General features: G+C 39.1%; 1 protein-coding gene across 1 annotated transcript in view; it reads right to left on the bottom strand.

Annotated features, from left to right (window-relative positions):
- thsd7bb (thrombospondin, type I, domain containing 7Bb) overlaps positions 1–27,431 on the bottom strand; it is a 47,223-nt gene extending 19,792 nt beyond the window's left edge. Inside the window, exons 1-7 of the mRNA XM_077202849.1 lie at positions 27,305–27,431; positions 16,978–17,818; positions 14,052–14,300; positions 13,523–13,683; positions 11,290–11,445; positions 10,657–10,857; positions 4,853–5,044 (exon numbers count right to left, since the gene is read on the bottom strand). Coding sequence (XP_077058964.1) covers positions 4,853–5,044; positions 10,657–10,857; positions 11,290–11,445; positions 13,523–13,683; positions 14,052–14,300; positions 16,978–17,818; positions 27,305–27,431 — 1,927 coding nt within the window. The remainder of the gene's footprint in view (positions 1–4,852; positions 5,045–10,656; positions 10,858–11,289; positions 11,446–13,522; positions 13,684–14,051; positions 14,301–16,977; positions 17,819–27,304) is intronic.
- Between the last annotated feature and the right edge of the window lie 236 nt (positions 27,432–27,667).

Raw genomic sequence — 27,667 nt, 5'->3', positions numbered from 1 at the left:
GAGACTGTTCACGTCACGTCTGCCCAGCGAGAGACTGTTCACGTCACGTCTGCCCAGCGAGAGACTGTTCACGTCACGTCTGCCCAGCGAGAGACTGTTCACGTCACGTCTGCCCAGCGAGAGACTGTTCACGTCACGTCTGCCCAGCGAGAGACTGTTCACGTTCCGTCCGCCTTCCTGGGCCGGGACTATCTGGAGCGTCTGGCTCGGATCCTGGACATGCCCGTGTCTGCTGTTCCAGAGCCGGAACCAGTGTCTGCTGTTCCAGAGCCGGAGCCGGAGGCAGAGCCAATGGCCGTTCCAGAGCCGGAGGCAGAGCCAGTGCCCATTCCAGAGCCGGAGGCAGAGCCATTGCCGGTTCCAGAGCCGGAGGCAGAGCCATTGCCGGTTCCAGAGCCGGAGGCAGAGCCAATGCCTGTTCCAGAGCCGGAGGCAGAGCCAGTATCCGTTCCAGCGCCGGAGGCAGAGCCAGTGCCATCTGCCTTCTTGGATCTGGACTATCTGGAGCGTCTGGTTCGGATCCTGGACATGCCCATGTCTGCTGTTCCAGAGCCGGAGCTAGTGTCTGCTGTTCCAGAGCTGGAGGCAGAGCCATTGCCCGTTCCAGAGCCGGAGGCTGAGCCAATGCCTGTTCCAGAGCCGGAGGCTGAGCCAATGCCTGTTCCAGAGCCTGTGTCTGTTCCAGAGCCAGTGTCTGTTCCAGAGCCAGTGTCTGTTCCAGAGCCAGTGTCTGTTCCAGAGCCCGTGTCTGTTCCAGAGCCCGTGTCTGTTCCAGAGCCCGTGTCTGTTCCAGAGCCCGTGTCTGTTCCAGAGCCCGTGTCTGTTCCAGAGCCAGTGTCTGTTCCAGAGCCAGTGTCTGTTCCAGAGCCAGTGTCTGTTCCAGAGCCAGTGCCTGTTCCAGAGCCAGTGCCTGTTCCAGAGCCAGTGCCTGTTCCAGAGCCAGTGCCTGTTCCAGAGCCAGTGCCTGTTCCAGAGCCAGTGCCTGTTCCAGAGCCAGTGCCTGTTCCAGAGCCAGTGCCTGTTCCAGAGCCAGTGCCTGTTCCAGAGCCAGTGTTTGTTTCTGTGTGTGTGTCTGTTTTTGTGACTATTACAGTTCTTGTGGCTGTTCCTGAGCCGGTGTCTGCTGTTCCTGAGCCGGTGTCGGCTGTTCCTGAGCCGGTGTCGGCTGTTCCTGAGCCGGTGTCTGCTGTTCCTGAGCCGGTGTCTGCTGTTCCTGAGCCGGTGTCTGCTGTTCCTGAGCCGGTGTCTGCTGTTCCTGAGCCGGTGTCTGCTGTTCCTGAGCCGGTGTCTGCTGTTCCTGAGCCGGTGTCTGCTGTTCCTGAGCCGGTGTCTGCTGTTCCTGAGCCGGTGTCTGCTGTTCCTGAGCCGGTGTCTGCTGTTCCTGAGCCGGTGTCTGCTGTTCCTGAGCCGGTGTCTGCTGTTCCTGAGCCGGTGTCTGCTGTTCCTGAGCCGGTGTCTGCTGTTCCTGAGCCGGTGTCTGCTGTTCCTGAGCCGGTGTCTGCTGTTCCTGAGCCGGTGTCTGCTGTTCCTGAGCCGGTGTCTGCTGTTCCTGAGCCGGTGTCTGCTGTTCCTGAGCCGGTGTCTGCTGTTCCTGAGCCGGTGTCTGCTGTTCCTGAGCCGGTGTCTGCTGTTCCTGAGCCGGTGTCTGCTGTTCCTGAGCCGGTGTCTGCTGTTCCTGAGCCGGTGTCTGCTGTTCCTGAGCCGGTGTCTGCTGTTCCTGAGCCGGTGTCTGCTGTTCCTGAGCCGGTGTCTGCTGTTCCTGAGCCGGTGTCTGCTGTTCCTGAGCCGGTGTCTGCTCCGCCCTGGCCGCCCGAGGGGTCTTCGCCGCCCTGGCCGCCCGAGGGGTCTTCGCCGCCCTGGCCGCCCGAGGGGTCTTCGCCGCCCTGGCCGCCCGAGGGGTCTTCGCCGCCCTGGCCGCCCGAGGGGTCTTCGCCGCCCTGGCCGCCCGAGGGGTCTTCGCCGCCCTGGCCGCCCGAGGGGTCTTCGCCGCCCTGGCCGCCCGAGGGGTCTTCGCCGCCCTGGCCGCCCGAGGGGTCTTCGCCGCCCTGGCCGCCCGAGGGGTCTTCGCCGCCCTGGCCGCCCGAGGGGCCGCCCTGGCCGCCCGAGGGGTCTTTGCCGCCCTGGCCGCCCGAGAGGTCTTCTTCGCCCTGGCCGCCCGATGGACTTTACGTCTCGCCCTGGCCGCCCGATGGACTTTGCGTCTCGCCCTGGCCTCCCGATGAACTGTGCGTTTCACCCTGGCATCCCGATAGACTTTGTGTTTACCCCTGGATGCCCGATAGATTTTTTTTGCCCCGGTCCCCGGTTAAACCCTCACTCCTTGTTCCTGTCTCCCTTCATGGACCTGGCCCACCTTCCCTCCCCCTGATCCTCCACCGTTCCACCTCCCTCCTGAACCTCTTGTATTATATTGTGTTGTGTTTTCTGTGTTTCTTGTTGTTGTCATGGAGCGTCTGGTAGCCGCTCCGTAGAGGGGGGGTTATGTCACAGTGTTGGGTTTGTGTTCCCCTGATGTCCACTAGATGTCCTCCTTTCCCACGGTGTCCTTCACTTATGAACTACATTTCCCACGATCCTTTGTCTCATCATTGCACTCAGCTGTTTCTTATCACTGATCATTGCACTCAGCCAATTCCCCATTATCATTGTCGATTCCCTGTGTATATAACCCTGTCTGTTTCAGTATGTGTCACGGAGTCCTTGTATTATGTCCCCACACTTCCGTTATTTGTATCAGACTGGTTCTCGTTTGTATTTTATGTTTTGGATTGCCTTATTGGACTTTTGACCCCTGCCTGGATGACTAAGAGTTTGGATTGCCCTTTTACATTAAATTACTGCTTTTGGATTTTCTGCCTCCAGTGTGTGTTCCGTGACAGTGTCATCCTTCAGAAAGTGTTGAAAACGGTTGTGGTCCTCCCCCACACACACAACACACAACACACACACACACACACACACACACACACACACACACACACACACACACACACACACACACACACACACACACATTCTCTCTCTCTCTTAAAGACAAAGGACCGTGTGTTTTAGGGGTCAAATGCAGGGTATGTCCTTGAGTGTGTCATAAAAGAATGTATAATTAATGAAAAAGAGCTGATTTATGGGGACTAGAATAAAAGAAACATGCCTGAGAATGACAGGACAAAGACAAAACAACGTTTTGGAATGGGGATTAGAGATTTGTACTCAGAGTAAATCAGAGTATAGAGTTTAAAAAAAGAGGCATTGTGAATAATTAAACTGAAAGAATCTCAAAAAGGACTTTAATAAAGCCCAGTATACGAGAGATGCTGTACTAAGCTTTTCTGCAACAATTCTAACAAATGTTGGGTTTCCAACATGTCTACATATACCTTTTGCATCATGTATATATCTCTTGCATCTTGTATTTATACTCTAAGAGTGCTCACAATTTTTTTTTTACAAGACACATAACCATAACATAATTTGGTTACACTTTATTTTAAGGTGTCATTGTTACAGTGTTATTAAATATTTAAGTACAGTGTAATATTAATTAACTACATGTACTAACTATAGGGTTAGGGTAGGATTAGGAATTGGTTGAGGGTTAATTGCATGTAATTAGGCATCATTTACTGTTATTACTATGGTAATTACATGTAACATATGTAACAAGGACACTGTAAAATAAAGTGTTACCCATAATTTTTATCATAATGAAAACATATGTGCTAATCACTTGAACTTGTGTCTTCTTATGAACTATATCAGGCCTCAAATAGCAATAGTCACTATAACACTAAGTGAAAATAGCAGTATTTCCTTTGCACTCAGTGTAAATAGTAGCTAGATGCGATTTATACTTAGTGCATAGTGGCAGATGCTATTTGCACCTCAGTGTATTGTAGTATATAATAAACAGTATGCAAAAATAATAATATATTCAGTGTATAATAAAAAAATAAATCATAAATTGATGCCGCATGACTTGTCCCCAAAGCTCACCTACACCTACCCCTAACCCTACCCTTCAAACACTTTATTCCCACTTTTAAATACCCGTTAGGCACTTTATTTCCATTTCCCGCATATTTTCTTAATTTTTATTTACAATAAATTCAATGGGAAAATTGAGTAGAAATAGTTCATAAAACGCAGATTCGAACTTGAGGCGGTCCATGTTAAAAAATAACGGCACCGGCCTTAAGTTGCGTTCACACTACCAGCAACACAAAGCGACAAAGCAACACGATCCCAATCATTACCATAGAGAGCTGGTGATTTCTAAAACAATTTTACGTGCAGTGACGTCACGTGATAAAGTTGAGATATGTTTAACTTACGCAAATGATGAGTGACTTTCTAGAGCGACAACCAATGGGATTGTGATCAGTGGAGTGCGAAATTGGAGAAGTTGATTTTAGCAGTCAGAAGCTTTCCTATAATTTATGATAGATGTCTCTGTGTAGCCTACTCGCCGTGCTGACTCTGCAAAGAGCACTCCCTGTTTCTCGGCCATATTTATTCCATTTATATTTAGTCTTTTCCTTCCAATATGTTTGTTTGTAGCGGCAAGAAAACTGATCCTTGGTCTACAACATGAGGAACATCCGTGAATGTCAATCACAAATACTAGCGACCTCCCCGCGAGTCACTGGCGACATGCAGTGGGTTGCTCGTAGTGTGAACACAGACTTACGGTCCACTCCATTTATCCTGTTATCAGATGGGTTTCTGTTGTAATTTTGTCTCCATCAGACAATGGTGTGCAGAGTTAGTGTAAATTGCCTCTGCCAACTAGGTGGGCTATTTGCTATGGTTTTGGTGAGTAGACACTCCAAATGTTTAATCTGACTGAACTCACGCTTCCCAGGAAGAGCCAGAACAAGACGTGAACGACTTTGTTTCCCCTCTTGGTGTTTACTGGAGCAGGATTGGGAACAGGATGTCCAGGAACCCCAGTGTCCCAGCACACAGTCCCCAGGACAGGGCATCTCACATAACTGCCCGACTGGAGGAGGATCTCCTGGGCATTGGTTACTATCTACTGGCTCACCTATAATGCAAAGATGAAGGCGGAACGTTTGATTAAATGCATCTGATCAGACAAATGCATCTGATCTCACTTTCTTTTTTTCTTTATTTATATCAACTATAATGTTTATCTTTTGTCACTCAATAAACAAGCATATTCAATTAACTTCTTATTCCAATACAACACAAGAAAACATGTAATTAAATTCATTGCTAAGAAACAAAATTAGAACATTGAAATAATTATCATAGGCTAGTTTGTTCTAAGCACAGGAATTTCTCAGTTTCCTCTTATCTCGCAACTAACAACCACTTTTCTTTAATTAAAGTAGAATAATATGCAAATAAGATGTTTAATAGCATCCTGATTACTCTATTCTTTCCTCAAAGACCATAATTGGGCAACATTAAGGCACTTTTTTTAATTAACAGAACGCTTGAAAATCATTATCTTCTAATGAATGCTGAAGTAAAATATCAATGCTAAACTTCACTCAGTTCAGTTTGGGAAATACTCTGAAGTGTGTCCTAAATGTTCCAGGAAAATAAATAAATTAAAACAAGACTCATTGGCACTTTTTTTAACCATTAACCTCACTAAATGTTGTTAGTTTTCTGCTTAAGGGTTATTAATATAAACTTAATTCATAAGTTAATTATGTTGATGACATAATTATGACCATATTTAGTATGTTTAGGGGGGTTGGGGCTTAAAATAAAATAAAAAATAAGCTTAATGTACTTAAAAAACTTCTAAATCTCTATACCTCTACAGTATAACCTCTACCTCAGTGAGCAAAGATCAGCTTACATATACAAAAACTATCTCGCAGGTCATCTTTTTATTTGTGAAATTGGAATGAACAATAGACATATATATATATACAAGCACAGAATCAACTAGTAAAAGATGCTCTTCAGGTCCTGTGTGAGATAAAAGAACAAAGATTAAAGGCAAGCAATAAACCTAGACAGACTCTGCTCTGAGAATCAGATATTGAGGCACAATAGTTCATTTCTTCATTACATCTCAAATGCAGGAGGGGCAACATTTCTTCAATTGATGTCAGGCCCTAAAAATAAATCTCTCTGAATCATATTCGTTGCCTAAGACATAAATGCACAAACGGAGCATTTTTAAAAAGAGACTGTCTTGTCTGAAGATGCCAAGCTCTTAAAATGTATTGTAATCATAATCTTTTCTGTTGTTGTAAGGGTTTATTACATTTTCTTTTCACGGTGGCAGACACAAGATTCCCCCCCCCCCCCCCCCCCCAATTTGTACTGTTGGAAGAAGCAATTTGCCAGAGTAATTATCTACCTATAGAGCATTAAAATTTGAATTATAGTATAGCATCAGAATTGCAGGACTGTCGATAGACAGCAGGATTCACGCTACTTCATAAACATCAAATTTGCAGTCAGATCAATAAAACTGGAGTGATAACTTTTGCAAATGAACCATTGAACCATGTCTGTCCAGAGAAATACTCGTCCAAATAGTGCATCATCATCATCATCATCATACATTAACATATTCACAGAGAGAAGTACAGGGTATTTAATATCAGGCTCTTTGCTAGGGCCAATAAGCAATTACCTAGAAACCATTTAAATAGCTAGTAAACATCAATGTGCTAAAAACCATAGCAACACCCTGGTGACCATCCACCCATAGTGTAATCAAAATATACCGTATATACACATATACAGTATATATAAAGTTCCAAATATGAGGAAATCGGCAGCTATAATATATTTAAAATACAGTATATGTAAATATCTATATAAACAATATATTTTCTGGCCATTTTATGTGTATTTCAAATGTTTTTTAGCATCCGAAAATATATATTTTTTCCATATGGGATTGTATTTTTCCATCATGACGGAATATGTACAAATCTAGATGACGTTTTATAAACTCCTTAAACACCTGGGATGTAATGTAGTGTTATTATGGGAAAGTTAGATAAGGTGACTTTAACCAATGTGATTACAACTCAAATCTCCAGCAAAAATACATTATCACTTTAAGTCAACTCCACTTCGACTTTAATGGCTTTGGCATTTCAGCTTCACTTTGCATTTTGTAGAACATTCTAAGTGCATGCTGGGAAGATAACGCTGTCAGGACTCACAAATGCATATGTGTGTGTCGCATATAAAATTCCAACTCCACTATTTCCAGTAATGCCTGACATCGGCAGACATGTTTCACACACAGTAGTAAACCCCTTAAGACCGCTCATATACTTGCTGATGGACAACACATGCACTGGCACTTGACATGGATGAGTGACATTTCAATGAAAGATCTTAGAGGACTCCTAAGGCTTTTTGAAACTTGTGTCTCTGTGCATTTGTGTTTCAAAACTGCAGTGCAACACTGTGACATGGATCTGTCTGTCTGTTCTGATCTTAAACTCATCTCAATGAGAAGCACAGAAGACAGATAAGAAATATGCCACATAGCCGCTGGGAGGAGAGGAGAGATGAGAGGAGATTAAAAGACAGCTGATCATTTACTTATGCGAGTAAAAATAACTAAATCGCTGAAGAGTTTGAGGATGGGGATAACAGAAGGTTGAAAGTAATTAGAGGGATGAAGGTGAAGAAATATGAGATTGAGAAAGATAATTAAAGAGATAGTTCTGTAAAGCCATCATTTAATCAACTTCATCAATTTACTCAAGATGATTCTACACAATGGAAGGAGATCCTTTGCAGAACTGGCTGCTGTTTTCCATACAATGAAAATGAATACACTACTGTTCAAAAGTTTGTGGTCAGTAAGATTTTTAAATGTTTTTGGAAAAGTCTCTATTGCTCACCAAGGCTGCATTTATTTGTGATATTGTGAAATAGTATCACAATTCAAAATAACCGTTTTCTATTTTAATATATTTTAAGATGTAATTATATGTGATGCAAAGATGTTTTTTCAGCTGTCTTCAGTGTCACATGATCCTTCAGAAATCATTCTAATTGGATAATTTGCTGCTAAAGAATCATTTCTTATTATTATCAGTGTTAAAGAATATTTTTGTGGAATCCAGGATAAAAAAAAATGTCAGGATACTTTTATTAATATTAAGTTCAATAGAACAGCATTTATTTGAAACATAAACCTTCTATATTATACATGTCTTTACTGTCACGTTTGATCAATTCAATGCACCCGTGCTAAGTAAAAGTAAATATATATATATATATAAAAAAAACTACTTACCTCAAACATTTGAACAGTAGTGCACAGTATACGCTTATTTCACGCAGCCGTTATTTTGAAATCGAAAGCGAGGCTCCGGTGGGAAGAACCCCGGAAGTAAAGATAAACAACAATGCCTTGGACTACCAACCTGAAGCTGCTGCCCCGATTTACACTATTTGATGTTAAAGGTCCCATATTATGCCCCTTTTCACAAGATGTAAAATAAGTCTCTGATGTCCCCAGAGTGTGTATGTGAAGTTTTAGTTCAAAATACCCAACAGATCATTTTTACAGCATGTTTAAATTGTCATTTTTTGGTGCTCAGAAAAACTTGCTGTTTTAGTGTGTGCCCTTTAAGTGCAAATGAGCACGGCACAGGGGGCGGAGCTTCAAGAGCTCGCGCTCAGTCTCAGGACAAGTTCATCTCACAGAATGATGATAATAATATCAGAAACTCTCAGTAACGGTGTTCATTTCGACCCGGAGTCGGACAATAATGCCTACAGAGTCAGAGTGCTGTATAGGGATGGAACAGGTATAGTTTAGTAACGTTTAATTACGGTTATAACGTGATGTATTTGTCATCTGCTTGTATGTATCCACTATTAATAGCCTACAAGTCTGCTGTTTCGGACCAGGTCCGGATGATGATCAAACATGAGTTTAATAAAGTTTATTGTACATAACACAAAAGATAAAGCATCAGTTTTAGGCTACTTCAGAAACTCACCGTAAGAGCTGAGTAAACAGTAAGATATAAGAAGTGCGCTAGTAAACGAATTTCGGTAGAGTTGAGGGAGCATTTTCTTTAAAAACTAAATAATTCCACCTCGTCTTCAGCGGCTGCCTCAGATTTCGGGAGTAAATAAAGAGAGCTATGTGGATTAATACATCCAGCCACACAACACCTACAACGCTGGGAGACATTCTCGTCAGTGCAGCAGCTGTGAACTCGATCAGGGCGGGTCTATGTTAGAACCATAGACATCATAAACGGCAGTGTCTGTCAACACTCGTGGGCGGGGCCTGTACTTAGTGACGTCACTAAAACAGCATTCTGAAAAATGGGAGTCGTTGGGAGACACTGCTGATGATTTATGGGGATTAATAAAAAAGGAGTGAGTGGATTTTTATCACTATTGGGTGGTTGTGTACACACACTGCCAACACACATTTATGTCCAAACAGCATGCAAAAGTGAATTTTGCATAATATGGGACCTTTAATATCCAATATAGGATATGTTAGTTCGTTGCTACATCTTTTTTTACTTTCTGAAAAAAAAATATATAAATGAATTTCACTGTATATAGTCTAAAGTATGAAAGAAATGTATGTATTTCAACATAACGGCTGCGTGAAATAAGCGTATTGGTATGGGAGATGTCAGGCTCCGAAAATATAAAAAATAAATGTCTTGTGCGCTATGTTTCCAGTTTTCTGAAGCTATAAATAGCTTTGGGAACAGACAAAAATGTATTTTGCTCCTTCCTGAAAATCCTCTCATTTGCATGTGCATACATTCAAATTTTAAGACACATTACACCAGAATAGACTCATCAGTGATAGACGTAATCAGTGATGTCATTTTTTTATTTATTTGCCTAAAAAAAACAGAAAAAAAATGCTGCAGAACAAAACATTACAATAGATTACAAACAAATCTGGCAACATATAAATAAATATTTGAAGGAAATAATTATGACTTGTATGGACTTCTTCTGCTACTTTTATGTTTGTTTGTTTTTTCAGAGATGAATTTTAAAAATTAAATAAAACCAAAATAATACAAAACAAAACAACAGCACCAATAAACTTTAATGAACAGGAGTGAAGGGTACACAGAACAATAATTTCGATCTAGAGTTGTGTTATAAAAAAAGGACCTAGAGTTGTGCACTCTAGTGGACAAACACTAGAGTGTGTGCTCTAGTATTATTCCTTCATTTATGTTTATATTTTTCAGATATGTGCCAGTTTTGTTGATTTTATATGCCAATTTCTATAAAAATGCTCTCTGTTGCAGTCACACACGTGTGTGTGCGTGCGTGTGTGTGCGTGTGCGTGCGTGTTTGTGCGTTCGTGTGCGTGCGTGCGTGTGTGTGTGTGTGTGTGTGCGTGCATGCATTTGTGTGTGTATGAGATGAGATGTTTATGCTCTAGGACCAGACCTTGATTTAAACGTAGAAATTTTCAGATTTATGCTGGACTTATTATTATATTTTTTGACAAACAAAATGAAAAAAAGTCATTTTCAATGTGGGGTCAATCTGACCCCAAAACACATTAAACGGTAAAATCTTTTTTACTCACCTTTAACAACCAAATCAAGCCCAGATTTTTAGTACGTGTTTAGATAAATTATTTAAGAAAAGTCACATTTAGGGAACACACAACTATTAGGGAATTGAGCTTCATACCTGTGGCGGACAAACACTCCAGAGTCTGTTCTTGGGATCCTGGGCCACACGATCCATTTCGTGGAACGCAGGGCCCCTGTGATGTCACTCGCCACTGGAAGCAGAAGGGGTCATCGCAGATCATCGCTTCGTTTACGTGAGGGCAACTGTCGGACTCCACCCAAGACTCGGTAATTACAGAACGAGTCCTCATTCTGAAACCTGAAAAAATGAGGAACAAGGAAAAAAAAAAACATCAGCTATGACTCAAACAGAAACATGCTCATTGCCAACGTTTTAGCAGATACTGTTCCCACATTCTGGCAAACTAAGGAGCGTAACAGCCAAACATCTCGTCCAAATATATATGCGCATTAAAGAAGAGGAGAGATTAAAAAATGGATTAAAAAAAATGGATTTAAAAAAAGTAAATGGAACGCAAAGAAAAATGCTTTAAAGTGACTGCACAAAATAGAGGACTACAGCTGTCCTGTCACTGTCGCCTCAATGAGTGGGTGGCACCAGAGCTTAGGGTCAGAAATACGCCCACTTTGAGATTCACACACTTTTTACATTACTGAGAGGAGAAACCAATGACGGGGGTGCGAATCTAATGTGTGCGATCTGGTTTTATGGAATGTTTTTGTCTCTCACCTCTTCTCCCCTGGGGTTCGAAACAGTTGTCATGGAGACAGGGTCCCCAGGGTGACCAAGGCGTGAGGGGACAATGTTTCTGACAGGGAATGAAGCAAGACTCAGCCAATGGTGGTAAAGGCCCAGAGCACAAGTTCCTGCCAACAGGCCGATTAACTAATAATGAAAAAACAGAGAGACAGTTTCAGATTCACTAAATACGTCCATTGATGTAGGGTACAACGGGGCTAAAGGTCCACCGGGGTAAAAGGAGTCTTTGATTTTATTTTCCTCTAAACTACTAGACGGCACAAAACTTGCCGTAGGACTTTCCAAAACATCGGCTTTTCAAGGTGCATGTGGAAATTAAGCTGATCCTTGATGCGGTCGTGGGCAGCAGCTCACAGTTGATTCTGTGCTAATTTGATCTAATATTTGATATTTTCAAAAATGTTGTAGATTTGAGTAGCAAATAAGAATCGATAAAATTATTGAATATATTTTGAGACAAAGGTATTCCTAATGATTATCAGTTTTGTTCAAGGTAATTTAAGGAACAGTTTTTCAATAACGGAATAATATGTAAAAGTATGGTATTTGGGGTAAATGCGCCCCTGCTGTTGGGGAAAAGGCACAATAATTAAACATGATAGTAAATAGTTGGCTGACTTTTTCATTTGTTGACATGACATGGTTAGATTCAGATGGTAAATATCACTTATTAAGTTGGGTGTCCACCTTAGAGATAATCACCATATTTATAATCAAACCATCATATTTCAAAATATAACATTAATAATATTATTTAATAAAATATAATTTATTGTTAATACTGTAAATCTATATTAAAATATTATGGGATCTCCTTCAATGACTTTAGAATCTTTACTTTATCTTTTTTGTTTCTTTATTTTTAAAATGTACTTTTATATTAACATATTTTAATGACTGTATATTTATTGAACAAAAATTATTTCTTTCTTATGAAAATAAACAGAAAATAGTACAAACTTAGCTTAAGTGATTGTTTTGAACAAGTATTAACTTAGACATTATTAAAGCAACAATATGTAAGATGTTTGTAATAAAATATCCAAAAATCACTTGCACAGTGTGGTATACTGTATTTCCTGCAGTTGTGTACTTAAAATATCCCAAAAGTTCACAAAGATTTTTGATTTCAGAGAAATTCCAATTTTAAATAATGGCTCGTCCATGTTCACTTGTCGCCTGTCAATGACGTAATATCCATGTTGTCCCTGGTTTCCGCTCATACTGCCATAGTAACCATGGCGACACACGTGGCGACACAACTGCGTTACGTCTAGCGGCAAGCTCACGCTGTTGTTGTTTCGTTCAAACATTATGGACCATGGCAAGCAGACTTTGGGACAAAAAGAGAACTAAAACGAGGATCAATATCAGTGTGGCGTTTTCGAGATGCCGAGAGCTCCACGTCCACGACAAACTTCGACTTGACAGAGATGCCACACTTGCATGTACTTTATTAGACAGGTGAGCAAATGTACATAAAACTAATCAATGTTATATAGCTCAACATGATGAAATTAGAATATGATCAGTATGTTATCCTAATGTTCATCTAGCTTACTGCTAGTCTCATACAGACAAATTAACACATAGAATACACTCAAATGCAGTTTAGTGTGATAGTGTAGACCAAGTGAAACAGCGCTGCGTTAATGCATTAATAGGTTGTACCCTATTCTGTGTATTTTCAAACTATTTTTGCAGATCTTACAGAAGCTTGAACAAAAATAAATGCAATTCAAATCCGTCCAACAGATTACCATTTAAATCAAAAAATAGAAACACAGAGGAAACTAAATCTCCCCCTTAGTGTTCTGCCCTGAGTCTCAACAGCATATAAAGGATGAAATAAAATGAAAGTTATCTAGAAATTCCCCAAAATGTTTATGCTTTTAGTGTTAAAAAAGACTGTCATTCGAGAGTCTCATTCACATTTGCTTATAGTTCTGTCAGTTGGCCTTTGTTATTAGCAATCTGATCCCAAATCAAAAGGTCTTTTAGGGCAACATCCTTACTGAAATGGAATCTCATAAATTACTCGGATAGCTCTTCTTAGGCAGAAATTTTCAGTGCATTTGAATTGAAATAAGACTGTGATTCTACCATGGTACTAAAAACTAAATGTTGTCTGAAATGATAATTCATAAATCATAATTCTATGCTATTAATCCATTGTATACTTTTTCTAAAACAGTGTTCTTACTATGGGATGGTACTGTGCTGTCATGGATCCTGACACAATATGCCTCTCGGGTCCGGATCCCGCCTCCGCACAGGAAACTGGTATTGCTATGGCGATGGTCCTGCTGACTCAAAAGAGGGGTCACCTGGCATGGATTCCAATTGGTTACCCTCCACTCATACCTGTATTTCCAGCCAATTAAAATACATACGAGACAATTCAAGTCAAAATTAAAGAGTCATATCTGTTTAGTCTTCTGCAATGAAACAGAAGTAGCAAAATATATTTTCTACCATATAATGACGTACGTGAAAAAGATTATTAAAAAGAAAAAAACAAATCCATCAGTTGTTGATAAGATGCAAGCACATTTTGTATCATTTTGCACATCAATTAGAAGGGTGTGGATTTGAACAATTTATGTGGATGAAACAGATGAGAAATAGATAGGGTGAATTATAAATTCTTGCAGACTTTAATAACTATTTAAAGAAAATCAAAACATTTGAAAAGATTTGGATGCACAATTCTGGCAATGCCGTCTCTTCACCTTGGGCACAGTGACAGTGTGTCTTCCAGAATGTTACAGTTTGCTTTTTCTTCCAGGGCGGGGCATGGCTCTCCTCCACCAATGGCTGCTCTCTTCAGGCTTCGGCTCCTGCTTCTGGAGCCAGGTGATTGGTCAGATGTCCGACACGTCTTTGAACATGGACTCCACCGTGACCAATCAGACACTTTACAGTCTCTGGGCATCACACATGAACGAAAGTTTACTGGACTGTTGTCATGGTCGCAGAGGCTGGAGGTGAGAAAGAAATTTCATAGTGTCATATATTTATATTTACATATATATATATAGATTTTTTTTTAATCTCATAATTTGGCAGCAGGTAAGCCTATATTAGGCTGATGTCACTTTAAGACCTGACACACGGATCCATTATACTGTTACACGTGTTTTCTTTCTCAACTGTTTACGTTGACTCAAAATATAACTGACTGTGTTTACGTGAATACTCGCCAAGACTGGCATTTTGACTTTTTTTTATGTATTTGATTGTTTAAGCACAATAAGGAGCGTAAAAGATCTCAATTTAGTACTGAGAGGTGGCTTTATGTGTGCGGACTATGTGATCATAAAATCTGCGGGAATTAGTCAAATGATGCGCAATACATGCAAACCCATGCCGAAATGTAATCCCTGTAACACCAACAATATTCATGCGGAGCAAATGAAACGAGTGAGTGGAGGCGGGTTTGTGTGTCAACTCGCTGTCGGAGAGATGAGAGAATGAGAAAACAGCGATCTAATCTCTGGAAATTTAGTAGGCTATTGGAAGCTTTTCAGATATTTCAGTATCAATAGGTTTCGAAAAATCGATATTTGACAACACTACACAGCACTGTTTATTATTTCAGATGCCTTTTTAAAAGACTTGAAAATAAGTTGAAAAATGTATATATTATATGTAAAATTGAACCCGCCAAAGTGGCTTGTAAGAGTGACTGCGTTACACACCACTGCTGAAATCCAGCCACATTTGGCGGGTTGGCAGGTGTTAATGTCAAGCCCTGTATATATATTTATATTCTTCGGTTTCGTGTTTGTTAATTGCCTTATTTTAAAAAATAAATATTTCATCTGCCTGTTCTGAAGCTGTTGGCATGCATTTAGCCTCTGGCTACTATTGCAAAAAAAGGTAGCAACATAAACAGAACATTTTTCAAGCTGTCTCTCGAATTCTCTAAGGCTTTAACGTTGCTGATGATTCTTGCTGAATATATTGGCATACAAAACAAGCTAAAGCAAACTATGAAATCCTGCGAGAGAGAGAAAGATAGGGTGGTCCGTGGGTGTTCAATTTATTCCGAAGTTTAGTCTGGCTTAATACCAATGCAAAAAAGTTTGCAAACCGCAAGGGAAATCTTGTAATCTGCAGACATAAAATGATGTTAATTTATTATGCATTGCCTAAGCGAGTGGTTCAAATAAAGACTGGCATTAGCATCTTATTGTTGGTAACAGTATTGATGCTTGCTGCATAGCATAGACAACAAAACATTGCTTGCAAAGTGTTGATTGCAAAGCGTGCTTGTTCGACCATAGAATTGGCATTGAATAAATATTATAAGCCCTGTCTTTGCAACCAGGGGTATGTTTTATTGGGATAATGAGTTTGAACACTGTTGAAATTTCACTTGGTAATGAGAAATAAAACACATAAATCATCAAACTCAGGTGGGATATTTAGATTCAGATTTTTATGCAAATTTTTAAACCTTCATATGCTCATCTTAAGTGTTGGATGTGTTAAAACAAAACTTTTGCCCACACTTCGCATTGATTTAGTCAGATCACCTTTACTTTTTTTCCCCTTGAGCTGTAGATATTTTGTCAATGGATCAAGATTCAGAACGCTCTCTGATGGATGGTATCATAACTACATAGAACTTGAAAATATTTGCAGTAAATAAAAAAGCAAAACTGCTGTTCTATAGCATGTTTGATAATGTGGATATTTTCAGAACTGTTTCTTCATTTTTCATATTCACTGCAGTCCTGCGCCCTTTCTCTCCTCTCTCTCTCCTCTCTCAAGCTTATTATTGTAGTTTTCTAGGAGCAACAAGTACTATTTCCATTAAAATCTAATGACAAATTAATAAAAACCAGCTTGGGATCTTCCCTGATTTGAAAAAAGAAAAGGTGAAAAGGCTTCTCACTTTTCTGTATTGCCCACAACAGGTACAATTTAGATTCTGTTATTTGACAGTGTAACCAGAAATGCATTTATAAACAAAAGCCTGTTCTCACTGTGGAGAATGATAATATTAAAAAAAAGAAAGAAAGGTACATTTATTGCATAACATTGTTGCATAACTGTGCTAATAGGCCTGGCTCATTTATTTATGGTCAGATCAGTAATGAATCAATCTGACCGCAGTCAATTCTGACTACATCTACAATAATTCTTTAAAAGCTTTTATCACACAACTCTCTCTTTATTCTGGACAAGTACTTTTGTAAAAAGCTAAACTTTACAATTGGCCAATTTCCTACATAGTTGTGCTATTTTAACTTTACGGTCTCTTTTTTTGTACATAAAATACACTGAAATCAATATTTTAGGGCCATTTTTCAGTAAGTAGCTAAGGGTTCTGGATTACACTGTCTGGGTTGAGTTTCAAAAAAAAAAAAAAAAAAAATATATATATATATAAAAAATTAAATAAATAAATAAAAACTAAATAAATAAACAAAATAAAATAAAATAAAATGAAAAAATAAAATGGTTGGTGCAGTAAAAGGATGGGTGCCCAGAATGATCAAACTGTGGATTGATGGATGTGAGAATGATGGAAAGACTGATTTGATTGATTGGTAAAGGGGTGGGTGAATAGATGGATTGGTGACTAGGCTGATGGATTTAAAAAAGTATTCACTCATTAACTCGTTAGTTCACAGAATGGATGCCCACCTTAGCATGGCATTCTTCCCATCACTCCTCGTACAGCGCAGTTGCCGAGTCTGATAGCCAATGGTGATTTCCCAGGATACTCTGTGGCCACTTTCATCATAATAATTTTGGTGGGGAATGCTCTCGGTGTGGCGTTTGATCGTGTATGCAGCCTTGACTGTTTTTTTCCCATCATGCCCAAAATTGAAGTCCACCGTTGTCTTTCCAATAGGTGCCGTCCCTTTAAGTCTGCAAGGGCTCCAGGGCCCCACCCACAAACTGTAACTGTATTCCTGTTGGTCAGAGGGACAGAGGGCAGGGTGGGCGTTGTCATGGTTACAGGGACGTGTCTGGGTGAGGATGGGACAGTCTGCTCCTCCATACAGGGGTGTTGCCAGCACATGCCTGGTGCGCTGTTGGAGGGCTGATCCACAGGTGCGACTGCAGGTGGACCAGTGGGTGAAGGTGGAGACGACGCAGTCGATCGGGCAGGGTAACAAACACGCCTGCTCTCTTTCTGGAGGTGAAGAAAACGCTTCACACACATGCAGGCTCACCCTGGTGCTGTTAGTACGCTTCACACACACCACATCTCGCTTTTGTACTCCACGCTGAGCGGTCACACATCGATTGGCTGGGAGGAGAGGACTCGGGGTGCAGAGACCCCAAGGAGACAAGCGCCACTCAAAAAGATCTTTTTGCCATTCGCACATCTTCACACACACTCGCTGGTGCGGTGGGCGGTCAGATGGAAAGCAATTGGACTGATGAGTGCTCCAGCCTTCAGAATGGACACACCACACCGAGCGACTCTGGAGCCCCACGGAGCCACAATCATTGGCCACACATACACCCCATACACCTACAGGAAATAAGAGAGAGACACACACAGGATATGAAGTGAATTATATTACTATTGTAACCACTGTCTGTTAAAGTCCAAAACTGGCACAGCGATGAGCCTCTATTCATCTTACTTTAGCACAGAAATACTGTACAAGTACATGATGCAGACAGCTAATCATATTTAATCATTTTAGAATAGCACTCTCAGAACAATGATTACAGTATATATATATATATATATATACACACACAAAATTGTATATTGCAATACAATGCAATATAATATAATATAATTAATAATATAATATAATATAATATAATATAATATAATAGCAGTATTTCTATTAGCGGTTAGTAATATTGTCCATTTAAAGCAAAAGTCTAAGTGTAACTAACACCTGCGATGAGATGACTAAACGCCTGTGAAGAGACGACTCAACGCCGGCTATATGTTAATCCCTAAATTAATACATGATTAACTAACTGTATTTTTCTATTTACATTTCTGAAATGCACTTTCTGTAAAGCTGCTTTGAAACAATATGTATTATGAAAAGCGCTATACAAATAAATTTGAATTGAATTGAACTGAATAACACACATTATACCAAGTGATACAGTTGCTTCTGATCTCACAGCCATGTTAATATCCTGAATGTAGATCATTCATTTTAACCAGACAACTTTTAGTGATAATTGTTTAAACTCAAAGGCAGCAAAAGTTGCCATCTGTTAAAATCGCTTCCATTATCCCTTATTAGAAAATAAGGGGACAGAAAGAATAGAGAAGCGATAGGAACAGAGAGAGGAAAGACAAAAAAGGCAAAGGGGGACAGATGCTTCCAGCAGAAAGTCTGACATCATTGCTATCGTTCCTCAGGGGATGGCAAAGGCCATGTTCCCTTCATCAAGCCACCGGTGAGGTCACAAAAGAGACCTACCATCCTTCAAATGCCACCTAATGCACAACGAAGCAGACAAAAACCATGTGAAAGAGAAAGCGAGCCATATGGGATGACATCATTTCTGTATGAGGACTGAAGTCAGAGCCGAACACACATTTGATCATTAGACTGTAGTAGGTCTTCACAGCTTGCTAATTACTGCTCGTGCGCTCATCCGCCTTAGTCAAATATCAATTTACTCAGAAGCAGTTCAGGTAAGACTTTAACCGCAGAGGCCTGTCCTACAGAGATCTCCCAGCTAATCAGGATTCTGATGGATGGCATGCTGATTATAGACTCTAGATGTGGGAATAATCACTGGGAAAGAGATGTTTTGTTGTTGTGCTTTTCTCTGTCTGACTGACATTTTTGGGTAGGAAAATGGAAAAACAAGGATATTGTGAAGCTGACGTGTGGCTCATTTACGCTTTTCTGCTAGTGGAATTTAGTGGAAACCATGTTGCCAGAAATGCAGATCTATATTGATTTTTTTTTTATCCTTATGATATCCTTATGATTATAAATTATATATCAATTTGGCTGCAGTCACTTACCCTAGCATTCATACATTTTTGAGGTTGGTAGGATATTTTCATATATTTGAAAGAAGTCTCTTATGCTCACCAAGGCTGAATTTATTTGCATTCATTATTTAAAATATATTCAAATAGAAAACAGTTAATTTATATTGCAATAATATTTATTTGATTTTTTGATCAAATTAAATCCTTCAGAAATCCTTCTAATATGCTGACTTTGTCTCATCAGGATTCTTTAATGAATAGGAAGTTCAAAAGAACAGCATTTCTGTCATGACAACTCTCAGAGTGTTGAGTTGTTGTATGACATTGTTGATATATTTGGTTTTATCGGAATAGATCTTCTACACTGTTGCTGCTTCTGCAGAACAAGTACAGGACTTGCGCTGCTGTGAGCAAGTAAGACATGCTGTTGATGTAGACAGGTGGAGCTGGGGAAGGTGGAGGGTTTCTAGAAGAATGCTGCACTGCAATAGCAAAAGCTGACCAAGTATTTGAAGGTTGAGCACACAAGCCCATTGGCTGCTGATACAGCAGGAACCAATCAGCTGTGCCCTATAGAGAATGATGTGATTACAAGCAGATTGAATTAAGGAACTTTGAATACAGAACTTTGTATTTATTTGGAATAGAACTCTTTTCTGTCGTTTGATCAATTTGCAAGATTTAGAATGGCTGAATAACAGTATTAATTTATTTAAAAAATAAATAAAATGAGTTTACTCTACATATATATCAAGACCTTATGTTTTATGCTTACATATTAACAGCTTTTCTTTTAACCTGTGGAGAACAAAATTCATCATTAAAGGATTTTTGTTTTGAAGTATGACTAAAATAGATAAATGAATAAATAAATAAATAAATATTATTAAAATCCCAAAGTAATTAGAGTGGCCCCATATAGTATTTGAACACTTGAGCCACAATTAAAAAAAATCTATGAACTGCATTGCATTAAAGATAGAAGAAAATTGGAATACTTCTAAATATAATAAACCTTAATAACAGACATATTTTTAGAAATACCACTTAGTTTGATATTTACTGTAATGCAATGACATTAAGACATTTTTAAGCCTCCAAATACATTTTGTTGGAAGACACACACACACACAAACTTGTATATGTGGTTTACGGGACCATAAGCGTAATGTATATTATATCTCCTACAAAAACCTTACCATCACAGAAAACTTTTGCCATTTTTTGAATAGAAAAAACATTGTTTTTTTTAGCATGTTTTTAACCCGTTTGGTTTACGAGGACACAGAAAGTGTCCTCATAAACAATGTTTACGTTTTAATACCCATGTCATTATACACATTTGTTTCCTCATAAACCATTTATAAAAGAACATAGACATTCCATAGGCATAATGGTTTTTATACTGGACAAACTGTATATTCTATCCCCTTACACTGCCCCTATCCCTAAACCTATACCCATCACAGGAGACATTCTGCATTTTTACATTTTTAATAAAACACTGCTTAGTATGTTTTTAAAGCCATTTGAAATATGAGGACTCAGGAAATGTCCTCATAATTCACGTTCATGTTCACACACACACACACACACACACACACACACACACACACACACACACACACACACACACACACACACACACACACACACACACACACACACACACACACACACAAACACACAAACACACACACACACACACACACACACACACACACACACACACACACACACACACACACACACACACACAATCACTCTCACAGCCGTGACAAGCGCCTTCCTACTTTCAAACTCACTTGTATGTCTCACAGGGAGTTGATCCTCTATCTCCCTCCGTCTCTCATGTGGCCATCACTGAAACGCAGCAGGCAGGCGAAGAGAAACAGAACTGAGATACAAGCAGGACCCTGTCCCATGGTTTCACAGCAGCTTAAAGCCGTGAGATCGGATGAGGTCACTCCGAGGGCATCGGAAGCAAAGGTACTGTCGGTAAGATCGTGAGTGGTTTTACTCAATTTTGGCAGCACAAAGGCAGATTGAACTAGGATATCTTATCTAGTAGAATCCACATTATCAATTCAGTTCTATTTACTTGCAAAATGCACATTTTGAGGGAAATTTGAAATTGGTTCTCATCCCCACAGGTTTATCCTATTTCCACAGCTGAAAATATTTCATTAGCAACAATCAGAGGCTTTGGTTCAAACACACCTGAGACAGGTTATTTTCCGCTATTCAGACTTTCAAAAGCTTTAATCACCCACAAACCTCCCAGAGTTCCCTCTATGGTGGGATTCCTCGGTGCTGTACTTCCATTATAAAGACCGCCAGTGACCGCCTTGTTGTGCAAACAAGCGCTCTATACTGCTTGCAATACCAACTCATTCCTCACATTGAAAACAGAGCTCGTTTTAAAAACATTTTATGCATTTGACAGATACTTCTTGTCCTAAAACAATGTTAACAACATTTTCATCCACACATGCATTCCCTTGCAATCTAACCTGTGATCCTATGGAGCTAGAAATGTGTCTTTATTACATGCGAGAAAATAAATGATCTGAAAGAGAAAAAAAAAGTCTGAGAGAAAAAGTTATCACACTGATAGTTTTGAAATGCTGTGTTGATCACATTATTTTACATAATGCATCTGCTTACACATGATATCGCTTGTTTCTGCTTCTTCTTTGCCTGTGTTTTGACCAGGAGATTCAGTACTCTTTCAGAAGATGCCTAATAGCTCCCCATACCTTATAACAGTGAAAACACGGAAAGCCGGAAATTTCCGTCAATGCCGGGGAAGAGTTAAAAATCTCTAATATGCGTAAACCAATAACTAATGCGAGTACAGAAATTTAGATGATATTAAGATGCCAAGACACTATGCTACACAACTATGCTAAAAAGTTTGTACATTTGTAACATGTTGCTCCCAAAACAGATAAATAAGAGTATGCAATGCTAAACCAAATCACATTCACAGCTGAATTGGATAGTCAAGTATATTTGGAGACTGGCTGTGTCTTGCTACGAAAAAGTGCACTGGTACATATGCTACACAGCACAACTCAACAACACAGCACTTGTTTATGCCAAAATAAATCGAATTATGAATTTCTGATGTCTGAAAGTGTCAGGACCGTTAGTGTTGTTTACACATTTAAAAAACACAAAACATTCCCTGACCCAGAGGTCTCTGGAGACGGGCAGCATCCTCCCTCTCAACAGCGTAAAGGAATGTTCTGGTCTGACACTCGCACAGTTTTTGGATGCATCTTGGGAGAAACAATAGGGCACATGACAGATTAATTACTTGCTGATGGTCACAGATTCAATTACAGTGCTTTTCTGCCTATCACAGACACTTTAGCAAAGAAAATGGAGCTGTTTTTGGCCTGTCACGATTCAGTTGGAGTTTGAGCTAAAGATTGGTGGATTTTGATGTCTTAAATGCAAAAGATTAGGGATGTCGCTCTGGAAATCAATGATGTTGCAGTGTATTTTGGTTCACTTGTCTGTGAAACACTAGTCAAAAGGTGATATGAATGCATTATGTGGGTTTACTTTCAAGTTTACACAGGTTTTCCTGGCAGAGTAACCGCAGGTGTACGTTATCACATTAACAATGAACATGTTCTACTGACATTTGACAACCAAAACGTCAAAAAACTTTCATCATATACTTTGATATCTATAGTTTTATCATTTAAATCCCAACAAGCCTCTTTGGTCATTTGAAAGAATGGCTTAAAGTGATAGTTCAACAATAAAATGAATCATATTTATTCTCATTTTTCTTGTATGGACAAAATAAAAACACATATTTCACATATAAGGAAATGTATATATCCATGTATAAATATATCCATTTCATTTTAAGTGTTCGAATATGTTTTGGAGCTATTTATAAGTACACTCTTAAAAATAAAGATTCTAAAAGGATTTTTTTGTTGTTGTTGCATAGAAGTCATAAGAACCCTTTTTGGTTCCCCAAAGAACCTTTCAGTGAACAGTTCTTCAAACAACCATATTTTGCTTCGTCTGAAGAACATTTAAAAAATTTAAAGAAGCCTTTTTCAACTTTAGGGACTGTTGTGCAATGAAAAGGTTTCATGGATGTTAAAGGTTCTTCAAGATAATGCAAATATCCATCCCAGTATTTAGATAATTTCAACCTTTCGGCAGTCTTTAGTGAACTAGAACTCCTGTATAGAGAACAAGGACTTCTGATTTAACAGGAATCATCTCATGAACACCAACTATGTGTATTTTGTAAAAGTCTCCCTCTCCCGCTCTCTCTCTCGCTCTCTCTGTGTGTGTGTGTACATCTGTATACGGTGGTGATTTCTCCTCGTTCCCTCCACAGTAATCAATCAAACAGAGAGAAAGAAAGAAATGAGTGCACAACTAATGAACTGAACAGAAAACAAAAGGCAAATGGATAATAGGTCAATATTCACTGCTGAAGAATTGCTCTCTTCTTTTCTGTGGGCTTTTCATACAAACAGAAAGAAAGAGTATTTGAAAAAGGAAAGAATGTGTATTGACACATATTATACTGTGAGAGGTCATCACTGCCCTATCGTTTTGGCAGACACACAGCTTAATTCTTGGTCCTGCTCTTTCCACGGAAAATAAATAATAAAAAATATTCTATTTATCTCTTTTGACTTAATGAATCTATTATGTATTGCATTATACTGAAGACTATTGTGCACATTTACATCAGTGATGTATGAATTATTCATGAGAAGACATGGCCCTATCCTACTTTTTCAGCCTGGTGGCAAATAATAATAATAAAATAATAATAATACAATTATTTCCTCAGTAGTAGTAGTAGTAGTAGTAGTATAAATACTTTTTTAATAAGATCTCTCATAAACAAAATGCAGCTCAATCTGCTTCACAGGTATATTCAAACATTTTAGAAAAATAAAAACAGCTAGTTTTGAGCATTTTTCAATGTTTTCAGTTTTTCTTGTTACCAGGGCTTTCTCTGTATGAACTGCATACTTTTATACCATGTTGTATATTTTATTCCAATGCACTTGTGAGCTGCATTTTATGTACGAAGACATGTTTCTGTAGCTGAAAACATTGAACATGACTGTTGCAAAAACTTGAACTGCAAAGTAGTGGATTAAACCACATTGTAAATCAAAATGTCAAAGGAAATGTTAAAGATTTTAGTCAAAGTGGCATCAAAATTGAGGTTTTATGGCTTTTAGAACGTGTCTATTAGCTTTGAGACCATCTTTAAAAGCTGACAAAATAAACTATTAGATACATGTGCACAGAATGTATTAGTTCTATTCAGAAACGTACCAAAAAATTATGATTCATCTCGTTTGCACTGGCATGTACACATTTTTGTCAAAAAAAGGGGATAGAATGACAATGTCTCCTGCCATAATACTGCTAAAAAACATAATCTGCTACAGTCAGACTGCCTGTCTTCATCTGTCTATTGAAGGTTAATTTTCACCTTTGTGTTTTGTGAGACAGAGTAATTTTCTGTCCAGCTCGTGACGAGGAACTCCAGGGAGACTGGTTCAAAATTAGGCGTTCAAGCCTTCAGTGTGCTTTAAAGATGTAAATTCAAGAATTTGCTCTCCTGTCTCCAATATATTATTCTCCTTTCCAGGAAAACAACAAAATTAAGAACACAAAAAAAGCTCAAGAAAATCAGACCTCGAGTATAAAAGAAAGTGTGGTTGCACAAATGAGCACTTCTTCATTGACAGAACAAAAGTGGACACACTCCTTCAGGATGAAACCAGTATCGATTTTACATTCCAGGAATCATCACCACTGTGGACCCGCAGAGCTGCCGTTCGATCCACACACAGCACGGGAGGAGACCTCTGAGAACGGACCACTGCTTCACAGAAAAACTTCAACGTCCTTATATCATCCATAGTTCATCTATAAAACGTTTTCACAGTTGCCTTCATTAGCATTAGACCTGTTGATATGTCATCCAGCCATCAATCAGTGCGGATTTCACAATAACCTTCAAGGGAGTCCACTTTTTAAAAGACACTTCTGAAACGGAAACTATCTTTAAGTGCCCTCTAGATCAATTACAATCAATGTAAATCGATTACAAATTCTAAAAATAAAACATTTAAAAATATTATGTTTTGTTTGACATGATCGTAACTTACCAAAGCTGCATTTATACAGTAAAATCTATTGTGAAATATATTCACAATATATTCCAATTTGCATTGGAATATACACTGAACAAAATTATAAACGCAACACTCTTGTTTTTGCCCCCATTTTTCATGAGCTGAACTCAAAGATCTAAGACTTTTTCTATGTACACAAAAGGCCTATTTCTGTTCACAAATCTGTCTAAATATGTGTTAGTGAGCACTTCTCCTTTACTGAGATAATCCATCCACCTCACAGGTGTGACATATCAAGATGTTGTTTAGACAGATTATTGCTCAGGTGTGCCTTAGGCTGGCTACAATAAAAGGCCACTCTAAAATGTGCAGTTTTATCACATAGCACAATGCCACGTGTAACCACTCCAGCCCAGGACCTCCACATCCAGCATCTTCACCCCCAAGATTGTCTGAGACCAGCCAGAAAAAATGTAATTTATTTCTGTGACGGCAAAGCTGCATTTTCATTATCATTACTCCAGTCTTCAGTGTCACATGATCCTTCAGAAATCATTCTAATATGATGATTTGCTGCTCAATCAACCTTTATTTTTTATTATTATCAATATTAAAAACATTTTGACAATATAAAAGTCTTTACTGTCACTTTCAATCAATTTAAACAACAGTGGTCAGACATTTCAAATCCCCCACAATTTGGTCCCTGCATTCAGTCAAGGGAGTTAAATTAAGCTAATTTCTGTGTCTATTTACTGAGAATGGCAGTTGCCTGATATGAACTTCCTGCCTGAGGTCTTAATAGCCAAATGTTGGATGTTTTGTTACAAGTACTGGAGAAGTGCTTAATTGCGGCATCTTGAAATAAGCTCAGAGTAGCTTAGATGCGCCGGACGGCATTAATAGGACAAGTAATAATCTTCTGTTCTTTGCGAGCTGTCAATCTCCCGCTTAACAATTGTTGCCATGGCGACATGAGGAATTCTCAGTGCAACTCCAGCTGGATATAAGATTGATCAGACTTCACAGATAACACAGGCAGATGGTCTCACAGTTTTCTGAACTGCCGTACATGCATGCCTGCTGATCCAAGATCTGTGGCAACAAGGATCAATATCCAACATGGACCACTAATTCTTTTTTTATTCAACACTTCTGTTTCCCTCTATCAATTGCAGAATAGCAATGTGAATTACCTTGCTTCTTGACTGAATGTACTGTACCAAAAATGGTAATTCACACATTTGATTATGCAATCCAAATAATATTTGACTTTTCCAGGTGGATCTGACCATAGAGTGTCAGAATTTTCTGGCTCAGGCTGTGCATGGATCTTACAAACACAAACTGTGTTTAGCACTGTATTTTGTCTGTGTAAAATATCACACAAGTTTACCCTGTGCAGTATTAAAGAATGGAAAATGATGTCAACATTTACCTACCCTCATACCGTTACTAATACTGTATGACTTTTAAAAAAAGGCTTTTTTGAAGGATATCTTGATCGGTCTCATCTCAAAGAGAGACTGGTAGTGTCAAGATCCAAAAATGACCAAAAAAAGCCACATAAAAGTAGCTTGTGCACCATATTCCAAAATTTTGAGTCATTGAAAACCTTAGCTCCCTATGGCACTTTCATGAGAGAAATATCTAAACGAATAGTTTGTATCAATATTTGTTGGGTTTTTTTGGCCATATTTTTCAAAAAGTCCCCTTTTGTGTTGGTTCTACAAAAGAAAGAAAGTCATACAGGTTTGTAACGACATGACAGTAAGTGATGGCAAGTAATCATGGCAGAAAAACACTCAATTCGCCTAGGGACCGCGTAAATAATTTTTTTCCTGTTGTCCCAAGAAGAAAAAAAACTGAGGAAATATTGGCAACCCACCTGTATTCCAGATGTACTGCCTTCTTTTTGGTGCTTCTGCCACCAGTGGAAGAGACATTAGTGCAACATAAAGGAGAGAAGCCCACAGGGAGAAGATAACAGTAATCTCATGCCTCAGAAATGCCATCTTCTGTCAGCCTGTTGGTCTCAAACCTGCAACAGAAATACACACAATACAATAGTCACAATAGTTAGTTCTAGAAAGATAAGACATCTTATGTACAGTTGTATGGAAAATTAGATATCAGATACAAAAATACCACAACCTTAAATTTTTTATATTGTCTGAAAAAGACTTTTATGCATGTTGCATACTGGTTGCATACTGGACAAAGTTTGTAATAATTTTGTTTCTAGTCCCTC

Source organism: Siphateles boraxobius, unplaced genomic scaffold, assembly GCF_051911475.1.
Source record: "Siphateles boraxobius isolate OS27281-9 unplaced genomic scaffold, OSU_SipBor_1 5, whole genome shotgun sequence".
Classification (NCBI taxonomy): Eukaryota; Metazoa; Chordata; class Actinopteri; order Cypriniformes; family Leuciscidae; genus Siphateles; species Siphateles boraxobius.
The sequence above is the reverse complement of the archived record's forward strand: the minus strand, read 5'-3'. Positions and strand labels throughout refer to the sequence as shown.